General features: G+C 41.4%; 1 protein-coding gene across 1 annotated transcript in view; it reads left to right on the top strand.

The window, feature by feature from the left end:
- The first annotated feature begins 56 nt into the window (after positions 1-56).
- fbxl17 (F-box and leucine-rich repeat protein 17) overlaps positions 57-17,906 on the top strand; it is a 215,263-nt gene continuing 197,413 nt past the window's right edge. Inside the window, exons 1-6 of the mRNA XM_080050935.1 lie at positions 57-154; positions 1,677-2,206; positions 3,879-4,256; positions 4,798-4,920; positions 5,238-5,495; positions 5,664-5,795. Coding sequence (XP_079907061.1) covers positions 1,697-2,206; positions 3,879-4,256; positions 4,798-4,920; positions 5,238-5,495; positions 5,664-5,795 — 1,401 coding nt within the window. The 5' untranslated portion in view covers positions 57-154; positions 1,677-1,696. The remainder of the gene's footprint in view (positions 155-1,676; positions 2,207-3,878; positions 4,257-4,797; positions 4,921-5,237; positions 5,496-5,663; positions 5,796-17,906) is intronic.

Genomic DNA, 17,906 nt, shown 5'->3' with positions numbered 1-17,906 from the left:
AACAGCAGAGCCAGAGCTGCCACTGTTTGGATAAAACATTACGTTAGTTCTTCTGTAGCGGGGGTTTCTTGTTGCGTCAACATAGTTGTATTGGCGTGCAGCATAGCAGTATTATGCGAGCACCGTCCGGAGCGTGGGAGAACCGTGTGAAGTGGTGAGAGACGTTTTTTAATGTTGTGTTCTTAATTGTACAGCTAACTTTAGCATCCAATGATCATGATGGAGCGAGCTAGCTGCTGTCAGAGAGGTTGAACCACTGGGTTAGCAATGGAGCCGTGTCTTTCCCCCCATTATAAGGGTGTAAATATGTTGTCAAGTTGGAGTAAATATTTCAAATGAACCTTTCGCGACTCAATACAAACACAACTGTCAGGTTAGGCCTGCTTTATGTGTGTGTGTTCGTATATGTGTATGCTAAACAAATGGCCACCTGTTCACTGTTTACATATTCTCATTCGGCAGCAGCAAAACAATACATCGTCACCGTTTCCTCTCTAGACTGCAGCATGATGTTAGCAAAGCTGTTTTTTTGTGCTTTATAATAGGCAACGAAATATGGGGGTTGAACTCGTGACAATTGTTACATTCACAACAACACAAAAATACAAGGCGGAGGATTTCGTTAGAGGGATGAGCTCGGCTAAAAGCCTGTGGCTCCTTTGTTGTGTTACGCTTTACTCTCAGAATTTAATTGTTTTTAATAAACCAAAACTGTATTGCATTTTACACAAGTTACAATGTGGCTGTGCTAATGTGTACGACACAGAGAGGAGAGTGTAATGACACCTTGGCATCCATCTGTCTATTTTCAGCCTCATATCTGTTCCAAGCTGTTTCAGTGTGCATATGTTAATTGTCCTTGACATGTTTAAGTTCGGCTCTGATTATTTCGTACTCGCATTTCATTGTGTGCATAAGGAGATTTGTGGCTGTAATTGTTTACTCCTGCCAAAGTGGTTGTGAATAACACAGTATCAATATACAGTAGGTGATGGTAGATATCAGTGTTTAGCAGTCTGAGTGATGGAACTTTTTTTATTTAATAAGTGATATTAACTTTACGGTATTTGCTTTTGCCACTATAAAAACAGTAGAAATCTATTTATCTAGGTTCTAGGACATGTGATAGACCCAGCTTTTAGACCCTGCATAACGTTGGGTATAGCACATTATTATGGTTTATTAACCCTCCTAAGTGTGCTGGATCATTGTTAATCAAGTGCTTTTTCAAGTCTTCTTTACGTTTTTGTTTTTTTAATATATATTTTTTGGGACATTCATGCCTTTTAATGGATAATGCAATGCTGGAGGATGGACAGGAAATTGGAGGTGAAAGGGGGAATTGACATCAAAGCCAGAGTGAACCATGCGCTGAAACCACTGGGCTACTAAGGCGCTTCCAATTTATTTATACAGTATATCTTTCATAGATGTTTAATGACTTAAGTCATAAGTTTGTCAATTGTATGCAGACTATTTCATCTTGCCAACATTCTTGTGTGGTTGCTTCTGTTTAGACAACATACTGCACGTAAAACAATGCTGTGTTTGAGTTGTTAGACCTGATTTGTTAAATGATCAAGAAAAATTGAATAATAAGGGAATTGCAGAACATTAAAATCATATAATTTTCTTTCATAATATTAACTAAAGATCTGACTTTTGTTGTGTTCTAGAGTTTCCTTGAGTCATCTATATGGGCCATCTACTCTCGAAAAATGGCAACCACCTAAAGAAGAGGACACGTAAGTTGCATCACAGCAAGAAGAAAAGGAACTGTTTCCTGCAGCTGCCTTGCATGCTCTGCTTCATCGTTCACGGCAACAGCAGCAGCAGCAGCAGCAGCGGCGGCCTTGACGAAGACGACAGTAGCGACCGTTTGGAGTGCGGCGTCAACGGCAACGCGGGCCATCACAACAGCATCACCGCCATCAGCCTCCCCGGTGTGGGCGCAGTCGGCATCGGAGCAGCAGCCGCTTCCAAGCTCGCCGAGCGCTACGCCACACTCACGTCTCCAGAGGACTGCTCCAAGTTCCTGCTGTCCCAACGGGAGCTGGCCGTCTGGGAGGGCCAAGGCAGGAAACTCTTATCAGCCGTACCCGCCAAACTGATTCCACCACCGGCGCTCTTCAGAACCGCCGGCGTGTCAGTGACTGTACCTGTACCGGTACCGGTGTCTGACTGCACCAGTGACTACACTGAGATGGTACGGAGCTATAGGATTCACTATCAGTACCAATTGCTGTAGCTGGTGATGATTTAATTGTGCTGCTGTTAATGGTTAATAGGGCTGTCTTCACCTACAAAAATTCTGTTTACTTATAAGTAGGGTTGCAAAATTCCGGGAATTTTCAAAGTTGGAAACTTTCCATGGGAATTAACGGGAATTTATGGGAATTAATGGGAATTAACGGGAATAAACGGGAATTTACTAAATTTAAAGCAAACCAAATGCACTAAATCCATCTAACTATGTTATTTCAGTCCTGGCAAACGTTCTAGACTGTAAAAAGCAGTTTTTCAACTAAGTTGTTATATATTTATGAACATTTAATTTCAAATCAGATTTTTTTTTAAGTTTATTGAGACACCCAACTTGATATCATATATTGATTTTTACTAGACCAGGTTTACAGAGGCTTAAACAGTGATTATAAATATAGTTGGGGAAAATATATTTGAGCAAAATCTTGACTAAAATAACCAGATTTTATGCAACTAACCTTGGCAAGTTGCACATAGCACACATCCTACTGCAGGGGTACTGAGGCCATGCCCTCTACATGCTCTGTGCATTCCTCCATCACATGGGGGGCATTTGACTTTATTTATTGAATAGGTTGGGTCAGACAGATGAGTAATATTTAACTCAACATTCATCTTTTTGTTGTTCAGTGAAATTGTTGATTGTTCATAAAATAATCAAAACTTGATAAAGTTCTTCTTACAAATAAATCTGTTCAAATGTAATGATTTTTAATTGTATTATTTTGCATGGATGTCTGTCTATGACCAAACATAGTGTTTAGATGTTTAGATTTATGTTTGGATATGAAAAAAAAAATAATTTAAATTACCGACATTTATAATTTCCAATTTTGAATATTCCCAAAATTCCCGAGCGAAAGTTCCCGTGGAAAGTTTCCGGAAACTTTCCGGTAATTTACCGGAAACTTTCCACCCCTTTGCAACCCTACTTATAAGTAGCCATAGGATTTAGACTCATTAGTTATGGCACCAAAGAAATCCTTCCCTCCCCCAGATGAATATGGAAATATTATAATGCTTGACGCCACTGACAACCAATTCTGCTAATGACCCATAAAACACCATTTAGAGCTATCAGTCGTCTAAAATGTGTTTGTTGACCTTAAAGCATTAAATGAAGATGGTCAGACAACCCCGTTTTACAAAGTAGGGAAGGATTTTAATCAGCTCAAAGCTTAAATCACTTTGAAATTAATATTAATTTTTTTGAGGTAACACACACACACAAATCTTAAAGTAATTGTCTCATTCCCAAGTGCAAATCCAGGCACACGTACCATATAGTCTCAACTCATCCCGGACTTATTAAACTGGGCATCTGTTTACAGGTGCCAAAAGAGGAAAAACATGATGTAATAATGACATAATTATAGTAGTCATAAGTCAAATCTCAAACTCAAAAAACTTTATTTTGATCTCATTGAGGATTCAGGGACTAGAGTTTTGTTTTGTTTTGACGTCTCATAATGCAGTAGGTGTAAGGTTCCTAAACAATGCACTTAAGGAACAAGTACTTAAAGGCTTTGCAGTCAAATCTGCCTTGACCTGCCTGAAGGAAAAACTGCTTCCACCTGGCTGATCTTTGTGTATGTGTGTGTCTGTGTCTGCAGGTGTGCAAGAGGAAGTGCTCACAGGTGCAGAGGTGCACCCCCTGTAAGCAGCCGCGCTGCGCCTTCGCTGCCCCTGACGGAGGGCTGGAGAACGGAGGAGTGGGAGGCGGCGGGGGAGAGGCCGCCTCAAACTCTGACAGCGGCCACTGCCACCTCCCCCTCTGTCCACTGCCCTCCTCCTCTGCTTCCTCTTCCTCTGCCTCCTCCTCCTCCTCACCTGCGGACGGCTGCTGTGGGCTGGGGCTCCATGCCCATCTGCCCCACAGTTCAGACTCGTCCCCCTGCTGCCTGCATCATTACGACGACTGCCAGGCCAGAAGTTCTGACGCTGCTGATCACTCTAGTATCAACCACCTGCCTTCCTCCATTCTTCTTAAGGTCAGAGTTCATCAAAGAATTGTTGGTTTGGTACAAGGAATATTTTTTCATGCAAGGTGCACTATGCAGTTTCATGGGAGGGGAATTTGTTTACATTTGCAGAGCCTAGTTAGTTTACAAAAAATATTTTCTCAAAATGTAATTATTTTATACATCAAAACTAAATTATTTGGAGGCTTCTGGAACTGGGAAATGTAAGACTAGAGTATGTTTGTAAACAAAACTGTAGACCCTGCTGCTGCAAACAACGGCAGTGAAACAGTAACTTTTAAGGTAGCTTTCTAACTTCAAACAGTATGCCAGGGATCCGATTTTCCTGTGAGGAAAGTTTGTTTATTCAGTTATGAGAATATACCTTAGGAAATGTCCACTTCTCTGACACACCAAGAGTTATATTGTGCACCTTTAAGCCAGAGCTTGCCATTGCTAGTGAACATGCTGTCTACTACAGTATATGCTCTTATCTTTTTTGACAAATGAGCCACAGCAGCTGAATGGATTTGTCTTTGTTCTTTATGTCTTATTGTGCCTTCTCCTACAGGTGCTCTCCCACTTGACCGTGAAGGAGCGCTGTCTGTGTGCCTCCCTGGTTTGTAAGTACTGGAGGGACCTCTGCTTGGACTTCCAGTTCTGGAAGCAAATCGACCTCAGTGGCCTACAACAAGTAAGCGCCATTGTGTAGTGCATTTCAGTTTCTTGTCTACAACTCTATCGTATATAGGAATTCTTCTTTAATCAGTTGTCCACTAGTACACTTTTTTGTAGTCTTTTACATTTAACATTTTAATACATTTAGTTATTACTCTGGCTTGAAATAAGTGAGTAGGAGGAGTGGCCATTGTATTTTTTCAACAATTTGGATAACTGCCTGTGGGATAAAATCTGAGACTTGTCATTTCTACATTTTTCTTAACCTTTGTACAAAAAAGTATTGTTGTCCCTACTGACTTTCATCTCTCCTTGTGTCACCCTGTCTTCAAGGTAAACGATGATCTCCTGGTGAAAATAGCCTCTCGGAGGCAGAATGTGACGGAGATTAACATCTCGGATTGCAGAGGGGTCCATGACCATGGTGTGTCCTCCCTGGCCTCGCACTGTGCAGGCCTACAGAAGTATACAGCTTATCGCTGCAAGCAACTCGGTGACATGTCCCTGTCGGCCCTTGCTACACACTGCCCTCTGCTGGTGAAGGTGCATGTGGGCAACCAGGACAAACTTACGGATGAAGCACTAAAAAAGGTATCGTTTTAGAGGCAGAAGTGTGACACAAGAGATCCAAATTGTTTTATTTTCTTTAATTTCCAGACCTTGTGATAAACACATGACTCATTTGTTCTTTTCTTTTTTCGATGTGAAAAGTGACTGTGAACATAACATTAATCATAAACTTAATCATTTTTCCTCTAGCTGGGAGAGCACTGCAGTGAGCTAAAGGACATCCACTTGGGCCAGTGCTACAGTGTCACAGATGAAGGCATGGTGGCCTTGGCAAGAGGATGCCGTAAACTTCAGAGACTCTACTTGCAGGAGAACAAACTGGTTAGTCCCGCATAACTGCTCTCATTTTTGAACTCTTTCTCACTTTTTCTGCTGGTTGTGTGTGTGGGTGTGTCTTTTTCTGGCAATGTTAATATCTTCAAATGTGCATTTATATCATACAGAGGGTCTACATAGCTAAGCTGCTACTGGCAATATTCTGGGGTCATAACAATGTAATCAGAGCTCTCATTTTCTCTCTCTTCATCTCTTACTTTCGGCTGTTGAGATGTTAGACTCTTAGAAGTCACGCAGGAGTACAGTCTTAAACTGTACCTGATGCACCTTCTTCCTACAAGTGTACCACCAGCTTGAAGGTTTCACAGGCTACATGTACATTTCTATACAAATATATTCTTTTATGATAATCCTTTCTGAATATAGTTTTATCCCCGATCTGTTATCACATCTGGTCATGAAAACTGAACTGCCCTTTTCACCCTCGACTCCTCAATCATATTTCTTTAAAAAAAACAGCAGGTACAGAAGACAGTGAATGCCTACTTTAAACCACCACTAGATATTGCTGTTTTCCAATTTCTGAAAACACACTACCAGCTGCTTTCTTAAAGGTACAACGAGTAAGTCGGCACGTTGGCGACACCTTTGAACAAAAGCGGTAGTATTTTTACGACGCCAGCTGTCGTGAAGCTGTTTTCTAGCTCGTGCAGGGCCTCAAGATTCAAATAATCAGGAAGCAATATAGTGCGTGTCCGTGTGTTGAAAGTGTGAGGGCACCGGACTCTTTTCGGCTCGGTGAGAGTGGTTAGTGACACAGCATCAACTACACCTGACCTGATTGCAATGAGTTGATCCATTGTCACCTCTCACGGAGCTGAACGAGTATGTGTCCCCAGTCCCCACACAAAGCGAATGAACGAGAGACGGCAGTTAGTTATGGATCACGATGAGGTAATGTGTTTATGTTGTTGTAAATAATGACTATTTCAGATGAATAATGGTCATCTGATGATGCTGGTGAGGCAAAGTAAACTTTGTTTTAGTAGGCTACCGCTCATTCATTTAGGAGTAAACACTGCAGTCTAGGTTCGCTGCGTGAAATTGTGTATACGTTGCGTGGCAACGCCCTCCCGCCCGCCTATCACTCTCCCTTTGAGCTTTTCTTCATTGCATTTTATTTTTTTTTCTTTGATGGTTCAGCCCCGTTATCAGTCATTATGACGACAAATAACTGTCTCAAACAAGGCTCCCGCTCCCCTTCTAGGATGACCAGATCGCATTTCCATTACTTTTCACACGTCCCGCAAATTGAGACGTTGTCCCGCATTGTTATTGAAAGTGAGCCCCCCTTTTTAAATGCGTGTTTTATAATCTGGCATTTATCCGATAGCTGTCAGGAGACAGCAGTCTCCGTTTGTCTGTGTGTGTGTTTGTCTGTGTGTGTGTATCGGGCTGCTGGGCTCAGTGGCTCTGTGAAGGTGCTGCCTGCAGTGCTTCAACGTTCACTTTCCTGTTACTTCAAAATAAAAGCCAACTCACGTTTGTCAAGTGAAATGCTAATGTGAAGCCAGTGAAATGCTTTTAATGTGAAGCCGCAGCCTTAATGCTCTATTTGTTTAACAGTAGCTAACTTAACTGCTGCACGCTGATCTAAAGATAGTGTTTTTTTAATTTAGAAAGCCGTGTCTCTGGCATTACCGGTGGTGACACGAGTTTATTTTGCTATAAAAACGGCACTTTGTCCCGCATTGTCCCGCACAAACGTAGTCTTTGTCCCACATCTGGTGAATTGGGATCTGGTCTCCCGCTCCCCTTCCCTCACCTGCAGTGATAGGCTTTTCAAATCACGTTCCTGCGCCACACTGAAATCTGCGACCAATACGGATATGTGACCATAGAGCATGCACGCGTGAACCGAAAATCGGACTGGGTGTACGACCAGATCAAATGCAGTAATAAAAACTATATAAAAACGTCTTTCTTTGCACTGATGGTCTCGTTTGCTGTTAAAGGTAATTTATGATTATCAGAGGAAAAATTAGGCTGTTTAAAAGATATTTAAATGTTACTCGTTGCCGCTTTAATGTAGGCCACGGAATGTTGATTCTAATGTTGAGGTGGACATTTCACCCCAAAATCCCCAGCACACATCCTGTTTTACTATATTTGTCATTCAGTATTGGATTTTGATACAGAAAGATGATAATAATGTTAATCATAATCATAATAACGATTTTGGAAACATTAGTAGGGCTTTGCCTAAGGATCTCAAGCAATAATCAGGCTAATAGAGAGTTAGCAGAACACAGAAACAAGCAGGGGCCTGACCATTCAAGGCTTTAAAAAGGAGCAGTGCCATTAGTTACAGACTTTGGATGTTTCGCCTGCTGATACAAGAAAGTGTGGAGGAGATAAAAACTTTTTAGAGACACTTTGGCACATATCCTCATTGGGTAAAATGTTTGTTTTATGGCATTTTCATATGGTCTAATTATAAAATGTATACAATTGTTAATGTATACTGTTAAAAGTGATCCATGACAAGGTAATGTTTCTATTCACTATTAGAATACAGCTATATGTTTGTATTTGACTAAGTCGACTTGTAATGGAGTTGCAGTGAGCATGAGTACAAAAGTTTATGTGATGGTGTGGTGTCTCATGAAGCAGAGTCTGTGTAAATGTGGTTTGTTTTAAGTTTCTGATCATGTCTTGTGAGGAAAACAAGTTGGTAATGGACCGAAGATGTGAGTTTGGATCACCTGCTTTTGCGATTATTGATATTGGATAATACGGAATACATCATTGGTACCAGGCATTATCAGGACATACAATTGCATGTCATCCCTGTGTAGCAATGAAAAGGATCATAATCTGTGCATGATTTGCCACAGCATGCATAATGTAAAACAAAGAGGGGACCTTGAAAAGTCCTCTGAGGGACCCCAGAAAAGAGATGGGCACAAGAAGAGGACGTATAGCCAAGTATAACAGAGAATGACCTGTGTGCCAGGGACACAGTTTATCAGATGCCTCATTATGACACTGGTCTACGGTGTCAAACGCTGAGCTGAGGTCACCTACACGGTCATTTGGCATGTCGGTTTCTCACCCCCTTTATTTAGACCTTCCTTTAATGCACTTTTCCCTGCTAATATTTCTTTGCTGTCAATGAGTAATGGTGGCCTTGATGAATTAGTCTGCTTTAAGTTGTTAACAATAGCTCAGTTTGTTAAAACCCCATTCATCAACTTAATAGTTTATGAAATTAGCGATTACCATTAGGTGAGAGATTAATATTGCTGCTGATAACATTTGCAGCATAGCAGTATCAATTTCAGACGGTCATTTTTCAGACGTGAGATTGTTGCCGCTATTTTAGCTTCCTGTCATTAGGGTGGAGAGAAATGGGCTGAGCTTATAAGGAAATTGTTATGTCTAGGCCCTCTGGTTGCAAAGGCCTAAACTTGTCATTAGGTTTGCCAGGAATTAAGACGACCCAGAAACATTTACATTTTTTTCCACAGAGGCCATTTATTCACGACAGCCTGAAAGTCTATAAGGTTCTCTTCTCCAAGAGACTGATTATGTTGCATTGTGGGAAAATGATTGTAATTACAGTCCCGGAATGAATTTGGCACGGTGAGATCCAAAAATATGCATGAACACCAAAAAGCTATTTTTTTGATCTTGTAGACTTTTAGACTTGGTTTTCAAATTATACAGGCTGTTCTTTTTAATTTAATAAATGTAAATATCATATTGCATATGAAGAATCGAACAGGTGACTCAACTATTTATACTTTAAGGATCTGGATTCAACCCAGGTCCAATGTTTGCTGACAAACTGAAAGGGTTTGAAGCTGTGTGGGAAAAAATACTTCTCTGGAAGGTTTACACACATATAAAAATAAAGAAAATTAATTGTTGAACACCTCTGGGACCATTGTGTGGGCTGAGCCTTTGTTCTCTACATGGATTGATCCAGGAAACAGCATTGAGATGGGCTTTTTCGTTTTTTTTTTGTGTGCTATAAATTTCACATGGGATAGTACATTGGAAAGCCTCTCCTCCTGTTTTCTCTCCTCCCTCCTCGTTTCTCTCCTCTGCCAGCTCTTGTGGCACAGGGATCCAGCCTCTGTCTCTCCTAATCAATCACAGATGAGGATAAGGCTTTCACTCGCTCTGATCTGCCCTCTCTTTCTCCTCCTCCAAAATTGAATAATTGAATTGCTGCAGGATGTTTCTGTGTGGTCTTTCAACCCGCCCTCTGCCTTTTTCCCTTTTGTCATGTGCACACCCACGTATATTTTTCTCTTTCTTTCATTCCCTGTTTCTTGTCATAGTTGTGGTTTTCAGTTCCAAGCTGCAGGGTCTTTTCTCTATGTAAGGACCATATCCAGTTCTGTAGATGGTTAAATAGGTTTAGGGTCAGGGAAAACGTTTGTACCTTAAGGAAACATTTCCTATTTCTAGCCCTAACCATATTAGTGGTAATTCTTGTAATATTGTGTTCCTGTGCTTAGTCCTACACAACTTTCTATTATATTTGCCTCAGTTAACTACCAACCCAGACTTAGTGACTTCTTTTTTTTTAAAGATTGTTTTTAGGCATTTTTGCTTTTATTAGACAGTTGTGGAGAGACAGATGTGGAATGGGGTATACAGGGGGATGACGTGCAGAGAACGACCCGGGCGGGATATCGAACCCGGGTCTGTTGCGATGAGTACTGAGCCTCTAGGGGGGCACACTAACCACTACACCACGAGCACCCCCAGACTTAGAGACAGAGTGTGGAAGTTTGTCGGCCTGCTCAGATGTAACTGTTACATTTCTGTTAATTGCATAGACAACGTTTAAGGACAATGCATAATTTTATTCCCTCATTATCATACTGAAGGGCAAATCTGTTTTTTCTTTCTTTCTAACAAACATCAGCTGAAAGTTGCTAATGCAGCGGTCACTTATTCCAGGTGATAACACCTGCTCTTTCATTGCGTGTTAGCCCGGGGCGATATCCGCAGAGGGCCACAGATAACCGTGGGCTAAGAGTGTGTTTTGTGAAGAGCATGTGACTCTGGGTTAGCCGTGCCCGACTCCTTTTGACATCCAACCTGCATTCTCTATTGGTGTTCATCCAGTATTTATGCCCGTGTTGGTTATATTGCACCAGTTGCCTTTCAAGGCTTGTTTTCATCGTGTGAAGTGTCCCTAGCCCCCTCCATTTATATTCTGCTCCTCCACCATAACGAAGGGCAAAGGCTGTGTGAATAGCAAATTCCCCTTTGCCTCATCTCACTACAATTTGCAGTTGGGGGGGGGGGGCAGTTGTGAAAGTTTAACTGAGTTCTGTCTGTTTCATTGACCAACTGGTGGACAAACTACTGTGAAAGCTGCAAAAAAAACCTTGCCACCCATCTTTCCGTGTCGCTAACTTTGCTCCGTTTCCTTTCAATTAAACACAATCTGCAAAAGATTTTTGCTGGGGAAGCACTTTTTGACTTGTGTGTAAAAAAAACTTTATCTGCTATCCTGTCTTGTTAAAATCAAAGAGTGTGCATTTAATTTCCCTGCAATGTGACAGGAAGATTCTTCCATTAGCTCATCTCAAAGACACTGTCTGCCTACTCATACTCTCTCCAACTCTCTCTCCTTCTCTCTCTCTCTCACACACACACACCCACACACACACACACACACACACACACACACACACACACACACACACACACACACACACACACACACACACACACACACACACACACACACACACACACACACACACACACACACACAGGCATAAAGGCACTGATTATTTACACTTTTAATTAGTGCAAAAATGTGGAAATGTAAGTGGAATATGAGATGACCTAACATAGATTACCATGTGCCCTCAATTTAGGTGTAATTACCACTCTGCATGTACAATGAAAAGCTTCCCTTCCGCGCTTTCACCAAGTTTTCCAGCTCTCTCACCGATTCCTTCGGGGATGTGTACGTCTGTGGAACAACATGAAACACTGGGAAAGACAAACTGTCGAGAGGGAATGGTTTTACTTGGCCATCAGTCAGTAAAAGAGGCCTCATCTCCTGCTCTGATTGCCTGTCTATCCAGCTTGTCATTGTCAGGTTTTTTTTGCTGGCAGGGGGAATGAATGACAGCAAGGCTCCACCCCTTCAATCAAATGTAAATCACAGATTCAGTTGTATATTGACATTAGCAGATTTAATTAACCAGATTATAGGGATCGCAAAAGACAAAGGGTGTGATAATGATGGCTGTCAGTTATTATAGAATAGACCTTTTGGCACACACACACACACACACACACACACACACACACACACACACACACACACACACACACACACACACACACACACACACACACACACACACACAGAGGCCTAGTTAAAACACTGGAAGCGACACACACATGGGAGCAGATGCATTGAATAGCTGCCAGCTGCGCTGTCTCCTCTGGAAACTTTGTTCGCATATTTGACAGTAATTAGAGATAAATAGAAGCACTTTGACCGCCCCCCTTCCCCCACACACACACACACCTTCATAGACAGCTTAGATTTAGCAGGATGTTATATGTTAGATGTTGCATGATGTATATGGCGCTGGATTATGTCAGTCAGAGTGACGAAAAACTCTGCTCCCATCTACAATTTCCATTCTTACATGTCAGCAAGAAAACCTTTTAGTTTATGTGTTTTCGTCTTGTACCAAAACTGTGGACAGATGGGAATGACTGTTGTCCATCTACATTGTGTCCAGTCAGGGGAAATACATAACAAAAGAGTCTTAAAATCATCTTCCCTCTCTTAGCTTTGATTATTGACTATCATGGTTGTGACCTTGTTTACGGCTGATAAATGAGTTTATTAATCAAGCAATGAATGACAGTTTTGGCGAGTGTCCTGTGTAGCCTTTAACGACTGGTCACTCAACCTGGAGTTATTGAAACTTTTGTCCATGTATCCACTCAGTGCAGCTGCCTCAGCCTCTCTCCTCGCCCTCTCAAATTCCAAAACATGTAGTTGCTCCTCCGTGCATTCTGGTTCAAATCAATACAGCAATCTCTCTTTTGCTCCCTATAATCACTGACGTCTTGTCTACACACTATGAAGCCCATCTGTGGGTTTCCTACCGGCATGTATTTGATTAAAACATGACACAAAGTGCCAAAAATAACAAGCGCAACATAACGTGGTAAATAAACAAGTCACAACAAACACACAGGAGCGTTTAGTGATTAGTTTAGTTTAGCTTTTTGCTGTAAGCAGAGTCAGGCTACTGCTTCCCTTAGCTACCGTTACTCAAGCTAAGCTAACGCGGATGAGCAACCTATGCCCCTCACTTCATCAAATATGCACGCACAGTTAAAGGGAAGGTTTCTGTAGCCTTATATTGAGCTTGAGAGTGAGACAATGCAATCAAAGTTTAGAATGTTGAATGTTGTATTTCTTTAAGTATTTTTTTTTAGGCAGAAATGTTAAATGGAGCTTTTGGCTATGTTGTTATTTGTAGCCTAAGTACTTCAACTGAGAAAATGTTCCTGCTGACTAAATTGTTTAATGCCATAAAAAAGAAGGGATTAAGTGGACCTTGGGGATAGTTTGGTCAACTAAATGTTTAGGTTTTGGACTGTTTACGAGGCAAAACAAGAACAATTAATATTCATCCTTGGGTTCATTAATTAACAATGGAAATACTCTCATAAGGATAAGGACATTAAGTTAGATTAAGTTGTAAATAATGAATTATAACATGTGTTACTTTTATTTTCACCATTACCACTGCTTAGGTTGTCAGCATGCAGTCCAAGCTAACAGCACATTCCCCTACTCAATATCCTCCTCTTCATTGCTCTTTCGAAGTGCTTTCGTATTGATCCGTGTCCCCAAAAAGCCACGCTGTGTGTGTGTGTGTTTCTCTGTTTGAGGCAGTTGCTGATTGGCCCTTGCCTGAACAGTAGCGATGCATTAATGAGCACTGATTTTAACTTGGACAGCCCGTTGCACTCAGACACAGACATCGTCGATGAGTTCCCTTTGCCGTCTGCACACAAACAAAACAAGTTTTAAAGACTAGAGAAAGAAAAGGAAGAAAGTAAAAGCATTAACGTTGAGCGTGTTCTCCCTGACTATCCTTAACACATAGGAAATTACTTTTTGAGAAAAAAAGAAAAAACAGATCTTGGTATAGCTGGATGCTCTCTTTGGTTATCTTGTGTGGCTGTAGAAATGTTAAAGTATTAAACTTATGAAAAGGAAACATAGTCAAGTGAATGAAAGACATTTATGTAACCATTTATTGTTGGAACAGTGACTTCTGAAGGCATACCTGCTCATGTGCCATGTGCTCTGTTTTCACCTGCAGAGGGTGTAGTAGGACTGGGTAAGAGCATCGATACAAATAATGGATGAGCAGGGAGTGTGTTCCTCTTATACTTACTGCACATGTGAGAAATATTACTGTTTTTTTAAAGATGAGAATATTACTAATATTTGAGCAACACGATTTTTCTAAACTATGTTTTTTTTGTGTACTTTATTAACCTGTGTCAGGCTGTAGAAAAGATTATTCACAACAATTCTTCTGATGGCAGTTTGATTTGAACAAGGATGATACTTTTAACCTGCTGATACTAAGGCTCTAATATTTCCCCCGCAGAAATATGTGTGCAAAGTTGGTGGTTGCTGTTTTCACCTTTCATATCCTTTTTAAATGGCATGTCATTTATGTAAAAATTTGAATATCATTGAAATTAAAATGAGCTTTTTCTGACCTGTAGCCTAGCCACTAGCCAGCCACTCTGAAAGGCATAATTTCTTAGCACAGTAGATGCTGTAGCACTAGCAGCAGTCATTTCCATTACGTTATCAAGCAATCGCCTGCAGCTACCAGAGCACCAGGAAAGGCACTGAAGAATGTTAATATGATTGTGACGTCTATTTCCATTCCCATTCTGTTTCATTGCTTACTCTGGCCGAGTACATGTAGGGAATGCAGCCTGAAACAGGGTGAAGCTGAGATTAAAACCACATTTATTTATTTTTTCCTCACTTTAAACATGTATTAGTGGCTGGCTAGTGTACAGGCTGTGCAAAAATGTACCTCTGGCCAATAACTCACTTCTATTAGATTTTTACAGGCTGGCACTTTGTTGTACGATTGATGAAAACTATTTTTTTTAAGCAAAAATGCAAACAATTGTTGATGCTAGCTTTGATGGATTGAGGATTTGATGTATTTCTTTGACACACATGATACTTAAATATCTTCTGGGCAGATACAACAAGCAATTTCAATAAACAAATATTTGATTATCAATGTATTGCTAAAATAGCAAACATTTGATTGGATTCTCTTGATCTTATTATGTTAAAGAATAGAACTATGAATTGTACACCATGTCAAATTCCTGTGTACTTTTGGAATAAAGGGATTCTTTTCTGGTCTGATCTGAATATTTTAGACTGTTGGTTGGACAAAGCAAGATATTTTATAACCTCACCTTGTGATGTAAGATATAATGAAGGGGATTTGTTATTTGTTATCATTAATTAGGTTTCCAAGACTAATTGATTAAACAATAATAAATAATGAAAATAAGTTATTCTCATTCCTAGAGCTTGTTTGTCCGTCTGTATCCCTTAAGTCTAGCTTTTTGTGGCCTTCTTAACATTTTCAAACCAGTGTGTTTACTTCCACTTAAATCACAGCAGATCCATTTGATATTTTGGTAGTTAGTCCACCCCCTGCCAGCCAGCAGCAAGTTTGGGAAGGTTTCTGGCAATCAACAGCCGGTCAGTTTTAGGCGAAAAGAATTTGGCATCCTTTTTCAATTCTCCCGAGGGCCAGTGCCTGGGCTCTGACCTGGCCAGCGTTTAAAGAGCAGCGCTTTAGAGGCCCTCTGTTTATCCAGCTCCAGACAGCACTAGCTCCTGACACCCAGCCAGGGATGTTGTCACTATGATTCATGGCCCTTTCCGACACCTCGCTCACGCCTTTACTCTTCTTAATCTCTTTGCGCTCTTTCCCTTCCTTCTCTCTTTTCTCTATGATGATGAGTTTTCCTTTTGTTTGAGGTGGGCAGAAAATGATGTCATCATTTAAAGCAGGAGCCTGAAGCCGGGGATGGAGGGCCTAGCCTTTAGCTCAGCGGACCAGTTTGTGTTTGTGTATCGTGATGAATAGCCCTCCGTTGGGGATTCACCTGTGTCCTGTGCTGAGAAAAGACAGAACTGTAAAAACAGAAGAGGAGAAGACCCAGAGAAGGTCTACCTGCCCTTTTCAAGCATATTTTTTTAAACTCTTTTTATCCACTTTTCATGCCCATGGCCCCTGCTGCTCATCCCATCACTCTCGTCTTCTCTCAAGCAAGCCATATCCTCTCTCTCCACGTCCCTGTCTCTTTGTGATTGAGAGGCCAAAGCGGCGCTAATCACTGACTTCATTAGTGATGATTGATAAGAGGCCGAAAGGTGTGTGTGTGTGTGTGTGTCAGTACGAGCGTCTATAGGTGTGTGTCCATTGGCGTGCAGGACCCACACCTTCCTCAACACTCCCCCCTCCCACCCCCCACCTGTCTTCTATCTCACCCTTCACCAGACGTCACCCTTTCTGCCTTCCCCCTCCACCGTGATGCGTTCAGGGGCCCGGTGATAGCAGTCGCGGTTCAATACTCGGGGTAATGAATGTGTTTAATAAGCACGGTGGGTCGATGGGCTTAATGAAGGTGTGACAGAGGATGGGCCTGGAGAATGCTGCCGTAACGAGACTCTAACGAGCCTCTGGGGTTAACGAGGTTGCGCTACAATCGGGATTCCCTCACCTGTACAGTTTCTGTCCATCCGTCTTTCTGTGTCCCTCTCTGGTTTTGCGCCCCCACTCCAGCTTTGGAACTCAGCGTCCTTACTCCTATTGTTCAGCACAGTAGATGTTTGTGGTTTTCCCTCTGTTGCATTGCCATTCTGGGTGGTAGGATGGCCCTAGTTCGAAGAGGGGACGACCAGTAACCATGAGGTGGCAGGTTCGATCCCCGGCACCGGACAGGAGGTTGTCAAGTTTAAATCTAGTGGTGGCTGGTAGTACATCTTTGTGTCCTTGGGCAATGCACCCCGAAACTTCTCCATGGGCGCTGCAATATGGCTGACCCTCGCCTGCGCAAGGACCCCCTCTGGAGTGCGTTGTTTCATTCCTGTCCATCTTGCTGTCTCTATTTTCCTGCTCTGCAGTGCCTCCAGCTTCTTATTACATTTGCCATTTAGCCTGTCTCTCACTGCAGCTTTTCCTTGGCTTGGCTTAGGAATGCTGAGTGCAATGCTCTGTAGTTTTTGCGAGCCCTCTTTTACGCTTTCATAGAGGCCTACTGAGCTATATCTGGAGGCCTGGAGCCTTTATTGTAAGTCCTGACGTCAGAAATAAAGCGCTAAATTACGCTTCACCACTCATGTTAGAAGTTTGAATATTTGTTGAAAGCTAACTGCATGACACTGAAATAAGGCTTATTTGGTTGTTGGTAACTTTGTTTGGGTACAGTTTCAGTTTTTCATGATTGCAGATTTAAGTGATTTACTGTTGTTGTACTTGTAACTTCATTGTCAATTCGCAACCTTTTAGATATCACTTTGTTAAAGGCAACTGAACAGCAGTATTTGCTTTGGGTTTGTTTCCAATTAAGGTATGTGGACAATGTTGGAAGTTATAATTCAATATACATTCCAGTTATTTACAAAGAGGGAATTATATGGGAAAAGTTGAAATACTACAGCTTTTGTTTCATACAAGTTAAAAACATGTGTTTTTAACTTGTGGTGAAGCGATACTATCTCCATCCACATTATATTTGTGGGCATTGTATCGTGGGACAATTTTGTCTATTTCTCCGCAGAGTGCTGTTTTTCACATTGGATTTTGCTCGCCTCAGAGTGTCTTGACACCTTTAATACCATGATAATAATTGTGGCTTTTTCTTCAAAAATGTAAATAACTTGACTGGCTTTTCTCAGAGAAAAATTAGTTTCCATCTCACGTTGTGACAATGGTTGCTGCCTAAAGCAGAGAGAGGTGCGTGTTGATATGCTTCTAGTTTGTTTTGAGTTTTATTTTGAGTTCAAATTCATCTTTGGTG

Source organism: Ammodytes marinus, assembly GCF_949987685.1.
Source record: "Ammodytes marinus genome assembly, chromosome: 2".
Classification (NCBI taxonomy): domain Eukaryota; kingdom Metazoa; phylum Chordata; class Actinopteri; order Uranoscopiformes; family Ammodytidae; genus Ammodytes; species Ammodytes marinus.
The sequence above is the reverse complement of the archived record's forward strand: the minus strand, read 5'-3'. Positions and strand labels throughout refer to the sequence as shown.